Source organism: Silurus meridionalis, chromosome 14, assembly GCF_014805685.1.
Source record: "Silurus meridionalis isolate SWU-2019-XX chromosome 14, ASM1480568v1, whole genome shotgun sequence".
NCBI lineage: Eukaryota > Metazoa > Chordata > Actinopteri > Siluriformes > Siluridae > Silurus > Silurus meridionalis.
Genome location: NC_060897.1, coordinates 9,168 through 29,167, shown reverse-complemented (window position 1 = coordinate 29,167; position 20,000 = coordinate 9,168). Strand labels below are relative to the sequence as shown.

General features: G+C 39.4%; 1 protein-coding gene and 1 long non-coding RNA gene across 7 annotated transcripts in view; both read left to right on the top strand.

Annotated features, from left to right (window-relative positions):
* LOC124397086 overlaps window positions 1-17,571 on the top strand; it is a 21,093-nt gene extending 3,522 nt beyond the window's left edge. For 3 of the 5 annotated variants that reach the window (XM_046866561.1, XM_046866560.1, XM_046866559.1), the window contains 9 exons: window positions 6,277-6,417; window positions 6,726-6,873; window positions 6,983-7,000; window positions 7,960-8,001; window positions 9,429-9,458; window positions 11,876-11,917; window positions 12,030-12,169; window positions 15,357-15,393; window positions 15,516-17,571. In XM_046866561.1, the coding sequence (XP_046722517.1) occupies window positions 6,277-6,417; window positions 6,726-6,873; window positions 6,983-7,000; window positions 7,960-8,001; window positions 9,429-9,458; window positions 11,876-11,917; window positions 12,030-12,169; window positions 15,357-15,393; window positions 15,516-15,586 (669 nt within the window). In that variant the 3' untranslated portion in view covers window positions 15,587-17,571. Of the gene's footprint in view, window positions 1-6,276; window positions 6,418-6,725; window positions 6,874-6,982; window positions 7,001-7,959; window positions 8,002-9,428; window positions 9,459-11,875; window positions 11,918-12,029; window positions 12,170-15,356; window positions 15,394-15,510 lie in introns of all 5 variants that reach the window. The other 2 variants (XM_046866562.1, XM_046866563.1) reach the window with 2 other exon arrangements.
* Window positions 17,572-18,199: 628 nt separating this feature from the next.
* LOC124397044 lies at window positions 18,200-19,283 on the top strand. 2 transcript variants are annotated; one of them, XR_006927874.1, is made up of 3 exons: window positions 18,200-18,266; window positions 18,428-18,883; window positions 19,055-19,283. It is a non-coding gene; the product is annotated as an uncharacterized LOC124397044 (long non-coding RNA). The 2 variants fall into 2 exon arrangements; XR_006927875.1 differs by having other exon boundaries at window positions 18,238-18,266; window positions 18,471-18,883.
* Window positions 19,284-20,000: the final 717 nt, after the last annotated feature.

Sequence of the window (20,000 nt, the reverse complement as noted above, 5' to 3'; positions counted from 1 at the left end):
TGTGGAACTAAAAGAATGTCTATAAGAGATAAAGAGGAAGATAAAGAGAGAGACAAAGAAATAAGAGAAACAGGAAGAAAGAGAAAAGGGAGAGAGAGAGAGTGTGTGTGTGTGTGTGTGTGTGTGAGAGAGAGAGAGAGTGTGTGTGTGTGTGAGTGTGTGTGTGTGTGTGTGTGTGTGAGAGAGAGAGTGAGTGTGTGTGTGTGTGTGAGAGAGAGAGAGAGAGAGAGAGAGAGTGTGTGTGTGTGTGTGTGTGTGTGAGAGAGAGAGAGAGAGAGAGAGAGAGAGTGTGTGTGTGTGTGTGTGTGTGTGTGTGTGTGTGTGTGTGTGTGATCATTTAGTTCAGTTCTGGTGCAAAATAAAATTCTTCAGCTCCTCACACTCTCCTACACATTAACTTCTACCACAGTCCTGCATTTCTTCAGTCTGGAGAAGATCTGATTGTGTCATAATCAGCATTTTGTGTTATTTTGTTTTTCCTGTTCAGGTATGTGGTCATTTTCTCCTGCCCAGAAATAAAATGAATCAGTTTGCACATGAACCTGTTTCTCCTGACCTACTTAAACCCAGAATAAAACCCTGAAGAGTAAAATCACATGAAAGTAAACTTTATCTTAGTAAACGTAATCACTAATTAATTTAAAAGCACAAACAGTGACTGTACCCTGGAGCAGTAAGTAACAGTGTGAAGAACAGAACGGAGTCCTGTAGAACATCAGGGTTTAAAATAAAAGAGTTCACAGAGATGATGCAGTGTAAAATCCTCCACTGGAGCTCTGCAGCTCTTTTGGTTAGCGGTGGTTTGTACAGTGTCTCCACTCTGCTTTAATATCAGCATTAAAACCAAGAACATTTCTCCACTGGGGGTCCACCCTCCCACTCAGTTTATTCTTATTTAAAACCTTAACACAGTCCCTGTAGAGCAGCTTCTCCATCACTGTCCCAAAGTCCATCTCCCCTTCACCCCTGCACTCCAGGAGGGGACCACCATACCCGTCGATGTCAGGAGCGATGTCCAGCCGGGGAAAGGATTCCTTCTCTGCAGGAATGCTCTCACTGATCTAATAGTCCTTCAGCTGAACACGCTCCTCCCCTGTTAGTGTGGACCTCCAGCGATGTAGGAACAGAGTCCTATATGTGCTGCCAGGTCCTCCCCTCGTGACAGGTCTGTCTCTGCGACATTCACCATCTCCCAGAGTGTGACGGAGAGTGTGAGGAGATCAGAGCTCTAGACAGTGTGGGGGTGGTCGCACCAGAGATGACCAAATCCATATTTTAAAAAGTCCACGGTAAAATAATGGTAATCCAGAAACATCCAATGTGTGGGTCCATTAAGTTCTGTCCAGCCCCAGTCCTCCCACCATGTGCAAAAGTTCACTGGCTGCTGTCCTCCAAATCAGATTCCTGGGCCTGGCTAGGAGTCTCTGCAGAAGTTCACTTGGTGCAGCTCTGCTGGCGAGAGGAACCAGCCCTTGCCCCCCTTCCTCCTTGGGCGGCAGATGAAGGACACTCTGTGGAATCCAGTGCAGACCATCCCAGAAAAAGTCCACAAGCAGGGCCTGGATGTTCGCTAGCAGGTTTGGTGGTGGGTCCACGCATACCATCTTGTGCCAGAGAGACGACGCTGCCAGGTTTTTGATGACCAGCGTTCGCCCCCTGTAGGACATCTTCGGAACCAGCCACTTCCACCTGCTCAGCCCTTAATGTGTTCCACCTGCTTAATGTGTTCCACCTGCTCTGCCCTTAATGTGCTCTATAGTGCCTTCACAGTTTTTAATTAAAAACTTGTTACTTCCCAGGGAGACACCCAAGTATTTAAAACCACCTCTTTTCCACACCAAACCTCCTGGAAGTGTCGGCTCCCCAGTTTACTTTTATTTTTGAAGTCTTTTAAAGCATCAATTAAAACATTCACCTTAGACTGAGATCCCCATTACAGCCACGTCATCTGCATATGCTGACAGGTAGAGTGAAGCATTAGAGTGTGGAATATTAAAACCAGAAAGGCGATTTCTTAGATTGCTTAAAAGAGATTCAAAAGCTAGAGTGTACAACATTCCTAAGAGTGAACAACCCTGCCACACACACACACACACACACTCAAACACACACACACACACACACACACACACACTCAAACACACACACACACACACACACACACACACACACACACACACTCCTCCTTACACACACACATACACACACACACACACACACACACACACACACACACACACACAGACATGATTCAGGTTATATAATGTTCATATTGTATATAAAACCCACAGACTGAATGCACTCATTTGTGTTATTACACTTTTAATTCATATCTGTGTGTATCTTGATGTTGATTCGTTGTTTCGTTCGTTGGTTGGTTCTTAGCCCTATCTCAATGTTGGTTGGTTGGTTGGTTCTTAGCCCTATCTCAATGTTGGTTGGTTCGTTGGTTCTTAGCCCTATCTCAATGTTGGTTGGTTGGTTCTTAGCCCTATCTCAATGTTGGTTGGTTGGTTGGTTCTCAGCCCTATCTCAATGTTGGTTGGTTGGTTCTCAACCCTATCTCGATGTTGGTTGGATGGTTGGTTCTCAGCCCTATCTCGATGTTGGTTGGTTGGTTCTCAGCCCTATCTCGTTGTCGGTTGGTTGGTTCTCAGCCCTATCTCGATGTTGGTTGGTTGGTTCTCAACCCTATCTCGATGTTGTTCGGTTGGTTGATTCTCAGCCCTATCTCGATTTTGGTTGGTTGGTTCTCAGCCCTATCTCGATGTTGGTTGGTTGGTTCTCAGCCCTATCTCGATGTTGGTTGTGATGTTTTGACTCTTAGCCATATTAATTTGAGTTTGCATTAGCAACTGACCAGCTCAGTCTTTATTCAGATTTGATGATATTCTGGTTTTCATGTTTTTGAGCTTCCACTTATAGTTTTTAGATGGTTTACTGAACTTTAATTAGCCTGTACGTGAATCAGAATCAGAAAGAGCTTTATTGTCAATAGTGGTGGATGAAGTACACAAACCATGTAGTTGAGTAAAAGTAGAGATACAGTAGGATAATATTTAATTCAACTCATGTTTATTTGTATTGCGCTTTTAACAATGAACATTGTCTCAAAGCAGCTTCACACAGATAATGTGGTGATAAAAATGAATATAATTCCAGTAAAAGTAAAAGTGTCCATTTAAACCTTTACTTGAGTAAAAGTACAATAGTTTTTGCCTTTAAATGTATTTTAGTATCCAAAATACTGATTTATTATAACTATAATGTTCCAATTATCATTTTTATTACAAGATTCTTTACTTAATCACCTCAGTTTATGTGCAAAGACTCGAATGTGACTCTCAGCACACTGATCTATTAATAGAATGAGATAAATGACTCAAACACTGATTGATTTCTATTATAATCATCATGAGCCCAAAACTTTATTTTATACTACTTCAATACAATCGTGTAAATCAGGTCACATGTGTTGTGGCGAGTTTGAGTCTGGAGTTTCTTCATCATTTATTTAAATGTTCTGTTTGCTGTTGAACTGATGCTGAACTGTATGTTAGTAATCAGTGGTTGGCTGAGTAGAAGTGTGAGAGCAGGTCCTGTGGCAGGTTGAACTTTCTCAGCTGGTGAAGGAAGTAGATCCTATGTTGGACCTTTTTAACAATGGAGTCAATGTGATTGTCCCACTTCAGGCCCTAAAAGAAGGTTGTGCGCAGGAACCTGAATTACTCCACTGCTGCCACAGTGCTGCCTATGATGGTGAGTGTTTGTGTAGCAAGATGGTCATAGTGGGATTAAGACCAGGAGTGTTCCTGGCCCAATTATACAAGATTCTTCGTCACTTCTCTACAGTGTTGGGGGTAACGCGTTACAAGTAACGTGCGTTACGTAATAATATGACTTTTCTGGAGTAACGAGTAAAGTAGCGCGTTACTTTATAAATGTACACATTAATATCTGAGTTACTTTTCAGTTTTTTGCATAAAAAAATTAATACTGAATTAAAATGAACAAGTCACGTAGAATCGCGCACTCATACGTGCGAGCCGCGGGAACAGAAGCTGGTCAGAAGCTGAGATGACAAACCAGAGCATTACATCACTGTGATGGAAGTGTTCTTATTATAGTGAAATAGTGGAGGAAAAGGAGAAAGGAATAATGGTGAAGTGTAGATTATGTGTTGGTGAAAAGCTCTTGTCAACTGCAAAAATACCACTAAAAAAAAAAAACATCTGCATGCAAAGCACAGCACTACAGATGTGTGTGTGTGTGTGTGTGTGTGTGTGTGTGTGTGTGTGTGTGTGTGTGTGTATAATGTTGCATATATGGAAATGGAGAGAGAGAGAGAGAGAGCGAAAGAGAGAGAGAGGAGGAGAGAGAGAGAGAGAGAGAGCAAATTCACAGCTCATTTGCTCTTTGTGGGAAGATAAACTGCCACGGTCACTGATAAAAGCGTGAACTTTGTAAAAGTGTTCAGAATGTTTAAGCTGATGATGAAGAATGATGTAGACGAGGACGAGGTCATATTTACAGAATTGCACAATGTTTTATGAGATGACAGTGAGAGGTATGTTCTCCCTCCACATCACCGGTGTGCAGCCCACACATGTCTTTTGCCCTAATATATCTTATTTCTTAATCGAAATGATCTATATTACACCTGTTACACCTGTAAGGCATTTAAGAGATACAAGTAACGCAAAAGTAATATAACGCGTTGCTTTTCATAAAAAGTAACTAAGTAACGTAATAAGTTACTTTTTTGGGGAGAAACTCAATATTGTAATGTGTTACTTTTAAAAGTAACGTTGCCTAACACTGCTTCTCTAGGCATCCTCTTTGGCATGATGAAGCTATAGGAGGTTTTCTGTGAACCATGTATCATTGTTGTTGTATGTTAGATAAGCCCTGATAGGAATATCTACCTGCAGATCACACGCAGCAGCTTCAAAAACACTCCAATCACTGCAGTCAAAACAGGCTTGTGAAACTGTTTTATTACTTAATCTCTTTATCGTCTTTACTATAAGCTTAGCAGATGTACGTTTTTTCCTGTACTGTATGTTCAGAGAAGATAAAACAGGCAGAACCAGGCAGTGGTCATAGAGTCAAAGCAGCTCTGGGGAGGGAGTGAGAAGCAGCTTTCATTGTGCTGTAACAGTGGTCCAAAATCTATTTTTATATCTGGTTGGGTATATAATGTGAACCAGTACCTACATCTGTACCAGTACCTACATCTTTAACAGTACCTACATCTGTACCAGTACCTACATCTGTACCAGTACCTACATCTTTAACAGTACCTACATCTGTACCAGTACCTACATCTGTACCAGTACCTACATCTGTACAGTGGAACCCCGTTGTACGAGCATAATTCGTTCTGGAAAATTGCTCGTAGGTCCATTTGCTCATACGTTCGAACGGATTTTCCCCATAAGAATGAATGTAAAAGTGATTTAATCCGTTCCAAGATCTCATTCGATCGCTTATTTCTGCACTTAAAAAGTAATTGTAGCCTATTTTAATAAACAAATACACGCTTCTCCTACGCGCTCCTTTGGATATTACACAGACTGCTTCTCATCCAGTTCTGGACTGGTGGACCGCGCTCCCACCGCGCACCACTTGATTAATTCCCAGTTACTGCGAGTATGCGTTTTTGCAAAATAAACTTTGTTTGCTTTGACTTCAGCTTCCGCCTCTGTTTCTTGCATAACACTTACCCATGTGGTAGTGGTTTATTGCGAGTGTGAGACGCACATCACGCTCGTAACCTCCTCGGTTTCCATGGTAATTCTATTTACTTTCGTTTTCACAGCACAATCAATGATTTACTTGGGAGACATTTTTTAAGATTTCTAGTGAAATAAAAATATAAAACAAAAAATGTTAAGTTTTTGCTGCACTGAACCACGAGAGCGACCGAGTGATACGTCATTAACTAAGAGACCGATGCGACCCTCCGCCGAAAACGGGGAACCGGCAGCGTGGGTTTGCTCGTGCCTTCGAAATTTGCTTGTGAAACAGGGTAAAATTTTGCAAGCAAGTTTGCTCGTATCTTCGTTTGCTTGTACAACGGGGTTTTACTGTACCAGTACCTACATCTGTACCAGTGCCTACATCTGTACCAGTACCTACATCTGTACCAGTCTCCTCCGCGTAACAACCAGTTAATGATTTGATTAAATATACTAATTAATAGCCTTTACATAGAATGAAGATGAAATCGTCGATGATGTTCATGCTGTTTCACTTCTTTTTTTTGTTGTTTAGGTGGAGCATGAATTCCTCTCCTTCATTAACACCATCTGTTCCAGTTTACTCCTAAATCAACAGTTTTATAGAGAAGATCCCTTAAGCGCGGACATGAGGGGGAAAGTGGTGTGGATGTATGTAGAGATCCTGAGATTATTGGTAAGTCCACTGACTACACACACACACACACACACACACACACACACACACACACACACACACACACATATGCACACACACACACACACACACACACACACACACACACACACACACACACACACACACACATATGCACACACACACACACACACACACACACACACACACACACACACACACACACACACACACACACACACACTTAGTGAACATGAGCTCCAGATGACGATTCTCTGGTGTATATTTTGTATATTTCTCTGTGTAAAGTCTCTAATGAGCTTGTGTGTGTGTGTGTGTGTTTGCAGGTAAATAAGCCGAGTTGGAGAAAAAATCAGATTATGCAGTTTTGTCACGATCACACTTGCCCTATATTTTATGTTACAAGTTTCATCAACACAATACAGTTGGAGAACATCTACAGAAAAGTGTGTGACTGGAATGAAACAGTTCCAGGTTCGGATCCCCCATGTGTAAAACTGACTGTGTTTACTGAATAAATAATAAATAATTAACACCAAATCTAAAAACAAATTTCTCTTCTTTCTGTCGTTTTCTCCATCAGAATGCCCGATTCCTCACAGTGAGTACCGAGTGTCTCCCTGATCATGTCTGTCTCTGTGTTTGTCCACCAGCTGTCTTGATCTTCTAACTAATGCTTTTAGTGATGTTAACCTCTTCAGGGGCTTTCCTAATGACATGCACTGTGAACACACACACACACACACACACACACACACACACACACACACACACACACGTACGTCATGTTTTTATAGTTGCGTCTCGATGTGCACATGCAGCTACTTTCCTGAATATTGATTAAAGCTCGGAGCTCTTTACTTCACTTTCACTCTGACGTAATGTTCTGGTGTTTCCTTCTCTGGGTTTCTGCATAACAAAGCTTGAACTCACTAGAGCTATAATCTCTTTCCAGTGATAACAGTACACTGAGCTTTGGAGGAAGACTCTACTCACTCATGCAGTGTGTCTTTAGCAAATAAGCAGAAGCCAATAGCATGGCAAAAACCTTTTAAAGCCCATGTGGGGCCACTGCAAGCAGCATCTGTGGGCCCTGTTACCAGCATGAAATGCAGAGAATTTGTTGGCCCACGCAATAAGGGGTCTAGGTGGGGCACCCGTGGGCCAGGCTAAAGTATGGACTGAGTGTGGGCTACACACATTAAGTAGAGTGGGCACAGCATGTCCACGGACCCCTCGGATCTGTAGGTCATTTTTCTGGTTCAGTACTGTGACGTTCTACCTGTCTGTGGTATTTACTCTGTTATAATGTGGTGGCATAAACATTAAGAACAAAAGTGTCCCAAACTCATTGAGAAATGGCAGGATTGGAACAGCAACAAGTCTGTGTAAACATTAATGATGTTGAACAGTTGCAAAGCTATGGTCAGGTGATGGGGTCAGGGGTCACCGTAAGCTGGCGTAACTCCAGATAATGGATCACTTAATCACTTTCATAATTAACACACACTATATTTATTAGCTTTTTAATAAATAGTATTAATGTAATGTTTTTCTCAGGTTTTTCAGTGACTCCCACGTCCACTCCTCCTACATCCCACAGTAGGTTTTCTCTTATTATAGTCAGTGTGTTGTGTTGTGTGTTTGTTATAGTCAGTCTGTGTGTGTGATATAGTCAGTGTGTTGTGTTGTGTGTTTGTTATAGTCAGTCTGTTGTGTGTGTGATATAGTCAGTGTGTTGTGTTGTGTGTTTGTTATAGTCAGTCTGTTGTGTGTGTGATATAGTCAGTGTGTTGTGTTGTGTTTGTTATAGTCAGTCTGTTGTGTGTGTGATATAGTCAGTGTGTTGTGTTGTGTGCTTGTTATAGTCAGTCTGTTGTGTGTGTGATATAGTCAGTGTGTTGTGTTGTGTGTTTGTTATAGTCAGTCTGTTGTGTGTGTGATATAGTCAGTGTGTTGTGTTGTGTGCTTGTTATAGTCAGTCTGTTGTGTGTGTGATATAGTCAGTGTGTTGTGTTGTGTGCTTGTTATAGTCAGTCTGTTGTGTGTGATATAGTCAGTGTGTTGTGTGTTTGTTATAGTCAGTCTGTTGTGTGTGTGATATAGTCAGTGTGTTGTGTTGTGTGCTTGTTATAGTCAGTCTGTTGTGTGTGTGTGATATAGTCAGTGTGTTGTGTTGTGTGCTTGTTATAGTCAGTCTGTTGTGTGTGTGATATAGTCAGTGTGTTGTGTTGTGTGTTTGTTATAGTCAGTCTGTTGTGTGTGTGATATAGTCAGTGTGTTGTGTTGTGTGCTTGTTATAGTCAGTCTGTTGTGTGTGTGATATAGTCAGTGTGTTGTGTGTTTGTTATAGTCAGTCTGTTGTGTGTGTGATATAGTCAGTGTGTTGTGTGTGTGATAGTCAGTGTGTTGTGTTGTGTGTTTGTTATAGTCAGTCTGTTGTGTGTGTGATATAGTCAGTGTGTTGTGTTGTGTGCTTGTTATAGTCAGTCTGTTGTGTGTGATATAGTCAGTGTTGTGTTGTGTGTTTGTTATAGTCAGTCTGTTGTGTGTGTGATATAGTCAGTGTGTTGTGTGTTTGTTATAGTCAGTCTGTTGTGTGTGTGATATAGTCAGTGTGTTGTGTTGTGTGCTTGTTATAGTCAGTCTGTTGTGTGTGTGATATAGTCAGTGTGTTGTGTTGTGTGTTTGTTATAGTCAGTCTGTTGTGTGTGTGATATAGTCAGTGTGTTGTGTTGTGTGCTTGTTATAGTCAGTCTGTGTGTGTGTGATATAGTCAGTGTGTTGTGTTGTGTGCTTGTTATAGTCAGTCTGTTGTGTGTGTGTGATATAGTCAGTGTGTTGTGTTGTGTGTTTGTTATAGTCAGTCTGTTGTGTGTGTGATATAGTCAGTGTGTTGTGTTGTGTGCTTGTTATAGTCAGTCTGTTGTGTGTGTGATATAGTCAGTGTGTTGTGTGTTTGTTATAGTCAGTCTGTTGTGTGTGTAATATATTCAGTGTGTTGCTTTTTTTTCTCTTTTTGTCTACAGCAGAACAGATCAGCTCCACACAGACAGATGGTACACACTTTTCTTTATTTTTCTCTTTATGTCTGTGTATAATTTCTCTGACCCTAAAGTATTAACTTTTCATTTAATTAATGTCCATCTTAATAAATCAAATGTTAAGAAAAGTAAATATAATATTTTAAGGAAATAAGGTCATTTTGAATTTGATGGCTTCAACAAATCTCATGCGTGGAACAGGACAAAAAAGTCTGGAAAAATTACAATTAAATAATTAGAGAAACATTTAATAACTAATGAGGTTAATTGACAGCAGGTCAGTTAGATGATTGGGCAGTGGCGTGTGGTGAGGGTCAGTAAACACTTCTCTGCAGAACTAAACACTATCAGAAGCACTGATCTACATTTACAACCTAAAGTCTAATATTTGTTCCATGAAATTGTATTAATTTTGGAGACAGATGATCTGCTGTGGCGACCCCTAATGGTAGAAGCCGAAAGAACAAGAAGAAAAAGAAGAAGAAGAAGAAGAAAAAGAAGAAGAAGGAGAAGGAGGAATTGTATTATTTTATTCTGAACAGTTTATTCTCTTCATTTCGTAGTGTTTCTCTCGGCTGCACTGCTTCCAGTAAGTGTATGTGGATGTTAGATTTTTTCAGCTTCTATGTACTGCCATGTCGATCTAATCTGCTCAGAGCCTTCAGAATCAGTACTGCTGGACTTTTTACCTTAATCTCAATAAGAATTAGCTCTGTTTTTTAACCAATCAGATTTCAGATTCTCCTCACAGGGCCGCTTGCTGGCCCAGAATAGTATTAGCATTTTTCCATCCTCTGATTGGTTGGCCAGAGGGAAAGTGTTACTGCCGAGTTGGACTGGTAAAACACGTGTGTAGCTCTGCACACGTTCATACACACACAATGGCTGACTGAGGAACAGAAATGTATTTGGTCTCAGACATACTTAAAAGAAGAAAAGCTAGACATGGTGAGGAGGTCGTCCAACCCTGAAGCTAGTGTTGTTATATTGTGTGTTTGTATTGTATTGATGGTTTCTATAATTGTGATGTGATAGTGGTGTATTAAGAGGTGGATTAAGTCGGGTACGTCCACACTGAAGGTCCAGGTACCAAATGCATGGCCCACCACTGTAATTGGGTATAAATAGTCTATAGAGAGTCTTAGAGTATCTCAGAAGTAAAAATGGGCGGAGCTTCACCAGTCTGTGAAAGATATTGTCTACAAACTGTGGAACAATTTCAGAATGCAGCAATTTCAGAATGTTACTTAACATTAAATTGAAAAAGCTCTGAAGAAATCTCTGTACACAAGGGGCAAGGATGAAAATAAATATTGGATAGCATTAACACCTTACAGAAATCATTCTCTGTAAACTCAGTCTTACTGTACATGTCATCCGCAAATGCAGGTTAAATATATAACATGCAAATAATCCTGTATCAGACACATATGGGAGAACATTCCTCTCGCAAAACTTCAGTAACTGCTCTCCTCAGGTCCCAGATGTACACAGACAGATGTGATGTTACACAGTTGGAAACATGGTCCTGTAACAACTTATTTTCAGATCTGATGCAGCCATCAAATTCTAAATGACATTTTGTTCCCTTACAATTTTATTCTTGTAAATAATGTTTTTTGTTTTATTGTAAATAAAATATTAGTTTATGACATTTGTAAATCATTACATTCTATTTTTATTTCCATCTTGCACAGTGTCCCAACTTTTTTTGGAATTGTGTATGTATGTATATATATATATACACAGTGGTACCTCGACATTCGAGTTTAATTCGTTCCGTCAAATTGCTCGTATTTCAAGGAAAATTTCCCCATTGAAATTAATTGAAATGCCATTAATCCGTTCCTGCCCCAAAAATGCACCCCAGTTGTTTTTGTTACATGTTTTTGAATAAGAAAAATGTATTTATAAATGACAAATATTATATAAAAACATAATAAAAGAGAATGTAAAGCTATAATAAGGTTTTATTCAGTGTATTTTCCTTGGAGATAAGACGACTAGAGCTAACAAAAACACTGGTGTGTGTGTGTGTGAGTGTGTGTGAGAGAGAGAGGGGAAGGGGGGGAGGTGGTAGAGGCGATAAGCGGAGGCTGAGGGAAAACTCGTTTTTTTACTATCACTCCTGTACACTACGTGTCCCTAAACTTTAAAATTTTTACTTTTTCTTCTTTGCTTATCTTAATTTTCGTCACAATCTTCGCTTTCTGGTGTCTATTCGCCATCTTGCAGCGGCGTCTCGAGCTCGCGTATCAAAGCAAAACATCGACCGAGTGACCGCTCGTACCTCAAAAAACTCATATGTCGAGGTACCACTGTATATACATATGTGTGTGTGTTTGTGTGTGTGTGTGTGTGTGTGTGTATTGTTTTATATTGTAAGTGTATTGTAAATGTTACTGAGTAAAATTACTCATTTGATATTTCAGGACATGATCTCAGTGTGAAGAATAATTCTGATGCCTTGATGTGTAAGTGTGACTCTTTATTCATGTTTGCTGTGTGAGTTTGTGTCTGTTCAGGTATCTGCTCAGCCTCTCCTCTTTATTATGTAAGTAATATTGTGTGCTCTGTGTTGTGTAGCTCGGGAGGTCTCCCCCAACCTGGTGTTGTCAGAGTTGGTTATCATCATCATCATCATCATCATCTTCATCATCTTCTTTTTCTTCAGTTTTGGATTGTATCTACACGGTTACAGATGCAACAATCAGAACAACTGTCAGGTGGTTTAAACTACTATTCAATAAGAGTTTTTTTTTTAGGGACAATGTGATGCACCTCAGATACACCTGAGACCTGAGACCTTATGCAGATGTGGCAAAAGTACACACATCCTTCACTTAAGTAGAAAGACAGATATTTATGTTTTGAAATACTCAGGTTGAAGTTGAAGTTCTGACTGCACTTTTTTACTCAAGTTAAAGTAAAGTAGTTTGGGCTCTGACATGTACTTTAGTAAAAAGTAGCCTTTATTACTACCTGTTTTAGTGTCGCGCTGGTAACTGGACTTGATGCGTTATGCAAATGCATAATTATTATTAGTGAAACCAAACTAAATATAGAGCATGAAAACAAAATATTCCTGTCAATGTTTTAAAGTAATTATGGTGGTTTAAATTATGTAAATCATCAGGACACCAAACAGAACTTTTGCTATGTTTCCACACGGACAGTTAATGCACCTCATCAATAATCATAAATCCTGGAGAAACTGTCCCTCTTAAAACGTTCATACCCATTACGGAATCAGAGAATATTTGTTGTTTGATGTGAATTGGTTTATTTAAAATACTTTTCGAGCTTTCTATACATATATTTATTAATTCTGTGAGGCAAATAATCACTGAGATCCAGGTTGTTTTATTTATGTTTTTGTGAAGAGAGACAGAGACAGAGATGGCAGAGAGCGCCCTTGTCTGTTTTCTTTATTTTATTTTTCTTTATTTGCACAGCCTTTTATAATGAGTGTGTACAAATAAAAATAGTCCGTATTTACATATTTTTCTGTACGATCAAAAAAGTCAGTAATTAAAGATCGTATCAGCATTATGAGGAAAAAACAAAAAACGCACCGGGGTGTTTGTGGACCCCAGAGGGTTAATTGTTTGAATCATGGCGGCTTTTGTTGTTTGATTTGATACTTGTTTCTTGACAAATATTTACTGATTAAAAATATTTTTCAGCGGAGTTAACTTATTTATTTGATATCTGAGTAAAGAAAGGATGTTGTGAATAAAATTATGTTGTGCTGAAGGTTTTAATTTCGCCTCTTTTATATTTAGTTATTTATGTATTTATATATTTTATTAAAATGGTCAAACAGATATGCGCACTGCATTAATTGCACGTTAAAAAATTAGTGTCGTTAAAATTAATGAATTTTTGTTTGAATTTTGACAACCCTAATATATATGCATATATGGATACATTTAATAGGTAACGACATTTAAAATTAGTTTTGTACTTTAAAAAAAAAAAAAAAAATATATATATATATATATATATATATATATATATATATATATATATATATATATATATATATATATATATATACACAGTGGTAACTTGACCTACGAGTGCATTAATGTACGAGTTTTCCGAGGTACGAGTTGTCACATGGTCAATTTTTTTCTTTGTTACGCGAGCAAAAAATTGAGGTACAAGCTCGAGACGCCGCTGCTAGATGGCGAAGCTAGAAAGATTGTGACGAAAATTAAGATAAGCAAAGAAGAAAAAGTAAAAAATGTAAAGTTTAGGGATACGTAGTGTACAGGAGTGATAGAGAGAGTAGCAAAAAATCGAGTTTTCCCTCTGCCACTTATCGCCTCTACCCACCAGTGGATTGAAAAAGCTGCTGAAGAATATTGATCATTTCACCAAATTAATAGATTTGAACTAAAGTAACGAGTCTGTTTTGAAAATGTAAGAAGTAGAAAGTACAGATATTTGTGTAAAAATGTAGAGTGAAAGTAAAAAGTCAGAAAAATAAATAGTGATGTAAAATACTGATAGCAGAAAAATCTAATTAATTACAATAATTAAGTATTTGTACTTTGTTACTTCCCTTCTCTGCACTTGGGATACACCTGAGATACATTTAAGATACACCTGGAATACACCTGAGATTCTTCTGAGATAGTACTGAGATGTAGAGGTCTTTTTTTCTGCAATTTTTTTGCATCTAAAATAATTTTTTTCCCTTCAGATTTTTAACAGGAAGTTACTGGTTTATGTTTCCTGAAGTTATAAACTGTAACAAGACAGAACAATGAGTACAGGTTATTATAGACAGAACATATGAGATCTAATAGCTGGAATTTGTACCGATAAGACTGCAGATTAAACAGCAGGAACTAGACTAGAGGAAATACTCTGAGTTCAAAGAACCAGCATGAAGAATGAGTAGAATGTTTTGTAGGAATGATATCAGAGCAAGAACATGGTGATGATGATGATGGCAGTGTCAGGAAATTAAAGAAAAAGAACATAGTGTAAATCCTCAGCAGGTTGAAAGGTGATGTTACTGCAGCCGTGAGTCTGTAGATTATCATCCTGATCTCTGCTGCATCTCTCATCAAATCTTTTTATTGTGTTCTGGAGTTTCTGCAAGACTGATTTAGAGCTTCAGAAGTTCATTTTTAAACCTCACAAAGTATTTCTGTGTTAAACTGCGCTTTATTGAAACGCCACATCTTTTCCTGTCACTTTCAGAAAGTAGTCCATTAGAAGTTAATGATTACAGACACATGGCTGCAGGTATCACCACTTTCTTCTGCCTTTTATTAATAAGGTCCATACGTTACTGGAGAAAGTGTTATAGATAGGATTAGTTTACTGGAGCTGTGTGATGTAATTATTCCCAAAGAATCTCTAGAATTTTACTCAGAATGTGTTATTTAATATTTTTTGGAAATGTTTGCCTCTATACATATAAAATAATCATATATTTCTGTTGTCTGATCTGAAGTGTTGATGAACATTGTGGGGAAAAGTTGTTTATTGTTCAGGATGAAGAGCAAGCACTCGCTCTTTCCTCTCGTCTCCTGCTTCAAAAGAACTGAGTTACTGAGTGTTTATTAGAAGTACACCAGACAGACATGTGACCATCATGTGACTTATTCATAATCGATTGTGACCACGCCCCTACGATATCATTAATATTAAAACAGTTTAATGAGGTGTGTGTACTACCCATGTACATGTTCGTGTGAAGAGCGAGTGTACCTGGTGAAGACACACCCGTGTGTGACTGATACACAGATTATGAATCTAACATTAGTATGTGTTTATATTAGTGTGAAACATCAGATTGAACAGTAACATTACAAATGTGCAGTCACGTGTCGGTACACAGTCATGTGTCAGTGTTTGTGTTCTGTTTTCTGATTTTTTGTATATCTCTGTTAGAATCAGAATCCTTCAGAAGCTCCTGTGGAGAATGGCGGTGAGTTTATGTTTTTGATGTGAAGATAAGATTCAGCACAGAAAGTAAATATAAATTATGCCCCTGTTCATCTTTCTTTGTTTTTGTTTTTTTTTTGGCTCATTCAACAAAAATAAGTGTAGCGTGTGGGAGTTTACACGTGATCTCGCTGCTCAGTGACGTGGAAGTTAATAGAAGCCGGAGTTTGGACTGAAGCTGGTGTGGATTCTACTGATACGTTCATCATCAGGTGTCTGTATTAAAGGCTGCACAGAGGAAAAGTGCGAGCTTCACACACTGATGCAACATAGACGTTCCTCAGATGTGTAAATTACCCTCAACCATCAGACAGCTGAAATCAGATGAACACATGGTGAAGTCCTGAGGAAGGATGCTTCACATATTTTAGAGATATTATAGCTACAGACAGTGATGTGTTTGGCCCAAGCAGCACGTATGATAAAGGCTGTTGGTGCTGTGAGACGTGTCAAACATGTGCATGCGATCATTAATCATCAGGATTCCATTAAACTGATCACATCGCATCACCCTGCACTCACCATTACAAACATCAATACCCTTCATCAACACTTGCTGTGTGTAGTAAGTAAAAATATATATTGTAAAGCTACTAATGTTTATTTATCCTCAGGTTATCCTTATAAGTATTTGAACAGCAAGACACCTCGAGTTTAGATTTTCTGCTTTAATTCAAGGATACAAATTTTTCCTAACTGTATAGAAATTACAGAACATTTTTACAGGCTCAGAAGTAATCAGACAATTTAACATAATTATAAATATTACAGTTCTTTTTCAAATTTGACTGAAAATCAGGTCAATGTTGGCCTGACATTTGAGCCCTTAGACACCACTATATGCTGTCTCCTCTCGTGAGATGATTTATCAGGTCCTACTGCAGGACCTTCAGCTGCTGCCTGTGTGTTGTTTTTTTCTGCCATTAGTTTTGTTTTAAAAAGCAGCTCAGTTGGGTTGAGGTCAGGTGACTAACTGGAATGTGTCTTTAAAAAAACTTGTGTTGATTTTGCAGTGCGTTTTGGATTGTTATCGATCTGTACTGTGAAGCTCTGCTGTGCAGTATAAATGAATCTGAGCAGAATGAAAAGCTCTATACACAAATCATCCTCCTGCTTCACTCAGCACTTACGTCCTCCATAAACACCAGTGAGCCAGTTCCTTCAGCAGCTTTACATGCCCATACCATAGAACTACATTCTGATTTACAAATGATGTGGGACACCTTAGATCATGATCCCTTCACACTCTCCCTTCTACACATTTTCCTCTAAGTGTAATTCTGTTACAAGTTCATCTTCGTTTCATCTCATAAAAAAAAAAAAAAGTTATTCTAGAACTGAGCCAGTGTTTTTAAATGTTTTCCTGCAGTCTCATGTGGGTTTCTTTTTTCCTCCACTGTTTTGCTTTGATAGGTCAATTTTTTAAAGATAATTATAGTCTCCTTCACTCTCCACACCTCTCTGAATTATTTCATTTCAAAATCACTCTGATGGTGAAGTGAGGCAACATTACCCAAATGATCACTGTCCAAAGACTTATGAACCTGACTGTATACACCAGTGTGTTGTTTGGTGGTAACTGTGTAGTTTGTGGGTGTTTGTAAATACATGCACGTGTAATATTGCACATTTTATAAAGTTTTTGTTTAAAAGACTCAATTTGAAATAGAGTCCCAGTTTCAGAGGCGGGTGGAGATGAAAAAATTGCAGGAAGAGTTCTGTTTTAATTAAAAAAGAAAAGCAAACAATCCAAAATATCAGGTTCTGACAGAGGCTCAGATCAGTAAATCTTTAACCATGAGCACAATCACAAAACCAGGAAGTGCCAGAAGGAAGGGAGGGAGGAGAGAGAGAGAGAGAGAGAGAGAGAGAGAGAGAATGAATATGAGAATATGATTGTGTTCAGTGACAGACTCTAAAACTGTACATATCTCATACATTCATATTTAATTACAAACTGTTCCACTGTGTTACTGATGTATTATTGTAGTATGTTGGTGATTTCAGTGTCAGTCATTAACACAATACACTGTGTGTGTGTGTGTGTGTGTGTGTGTGTGTATACTGTTGTGTTTGTTGTGTAACTGTTTATTTATAGACATGGATGATTATGCTGATGAAGATGATTTGCATGAATAATAAAACATTCCTGGTGAAAATGTATGTGTTTCTGAGATCAGTTTTTTCAGGATTGTTATGTTGAGAGTTTGTATGATTCCTGTAACACGCATGAGTTTCCTGTCAAAGACATCATTCATCTCCTCATGGGCAGAACAAAACTACTCTCCCAAAGCCAGCCCCACCCTAATGAACAGATCTTCACCAGGAACCAGCTGTAGTCCAAGAGCAAGCTGCATTACAGGCCAAGCCAGAAGCAATGGAACCGAGCCAATATGGCTGCTCTGCTCTGCTCTGGCCCAAACCTGCAGACACAAACAAACCCTCCTCCTGGACTTGAAAAATCTCATCTAAAGAGCTACAGATCTACAAGTCTACTGCCCCATCATCATAGCCTGTGCCCATCTGCCCCTAGCCTGACCTCACCCTGAAGCCTGCCTGCGCCCATCCCGACCCTGCCTGCCACCAGCCTGACCCCTGCCTGCCCCCCCCCGACCCTGCCTGCTCCTAGCCTGACCCCACCCTGACCCCTGCCTGCCCCCAGCCTGACCCCACCCTGCCCGCCCCTGCCTACCCCCAGCCTGCCCCCTGCCTGACCCCACCCTGCCACCATCTGTGTGTGTAAACTGTACGTGTACATGAATTCGAGATCACTATGTAGGTGTTGGAGGATCAGGGACTGTGGCATTGGGAGGAAATGAGGATTATGGGAAGATCAGGATGGAGGAGATCAGTCTGGTGAGTACTGAAAGAAGAAGGCCACCGGTTTGTTCATCAGGGACATACTTACATCTTTATCTTTTACACATTATCTATGTAAAGCTGCTTTAAGACAATGTTCATTGCTAAAAGTGCAAAACAAATAAACATGAATTGAACTGAAAGACGCTGTTCCTCAGGACATGTTTTTTCTCATCACTCCTGAACTCACGTGATTTCAAGGAACCCCAGAGACTGGTTCTGCTGCTGCTGATGCTCATCTCGACCATGTGGCTGGATGCTGAATGGATGCATGAATGGAGGGAAGGATGGTGGGAAGGATGAAGGATGGATGAATAAATAGCCATAATATATAGAGATACAAAGCGGATACAAACCGGGACACGGGATTCATTATATAGAGTGCAATTTACATTAAATCCAAAATAATGTAAACTTTTATTTTGAAAGCCGGATGTGAGATAAGATGAAGCGGAAGTTGCGTGTACGTGTTGCTGAGTGTGTGTATGAACCGGTTAGAGATTTTCCTGCGTTTACATTTATTTTACTGTTATAGCATTTAGTGTTATTTTATAGTAACGGAGTAGCGAAGCTGCTAACTTAGAGGAGACAGGAGGCTGTACTGCAGTGAGGAGGTTAGTGTGTGTGTGTGTGTGTGTGTGTGTGTGTGTGTGTGTGAGAGAGAGAGAGAGTTTTGTGTATAATATATTTGTGTTTTTATTTATGGTATATATAATTATTCTGTATTATATTTTATTTATTTAGTTGTATTTAATTTAGTTAGTTTACATTTTTCGCGGTTTTAGTTACCATGGAAACAGACACGTCACTGCTGCGGGCGGAGGAGGAGGAGGAGCTCTATAACCTGCTGCAGGTATTTCATTTCTACTAATTAAATTCATAACTTTAATAAGCCCCGCCCACTACAGCTAATTAATCACCTGTTCATTACATTCATGATAATACACACACAACTCTCTAACTTAATCACACACACAACACACACACACAAAACTCTCACTCAATCACACACACACACACAACTCTCACTCAATCACACACACACCTTTCTCACTCAATCAATCACACACACAACTCTCTCATTCAATCACACACACAACTCTCTCACTCAATCACACACACACACTCTCTCGCTCACTCGATCTCACACACACACACACCTCTCTCTCAATCACACACACTCTCTCGCTCAATCACACACACACAACTCTCGCTCAATCACACACACACACACACACACACACACACACCTCTTTCTCACTCAATCAATCACACACACACAACTCTCACTCATTTGATCTCACACACACACACACACACTCTCTCACTCAATCTCACACACAACTCTCTCACTCATCTCACTCTCTCACACACACACACACACTCTCTCACTCAATCTCACACACACACACTCACTCACTCACTCAATCTCACACACACCTCTCTCCTCAATCACACACAACTCTCTAACTTAATCACACACACACTCTCACTCAATCTCTCACACACACAACTTTCTCACTCACTCAATCTCTCACACACACCTCTCTCACTCATTTGATCTTACACACACACACAACTTTCTCACTCACTCGATCTCACACACACTCTCTCACTCATTTGATCTCACACACACAACTCTTGCTCACTCGATCTCACACACACAATCTCACACACACTCACACACACACAACTCTCTAACTTAATCACACACACAACTCTCTAACTTAA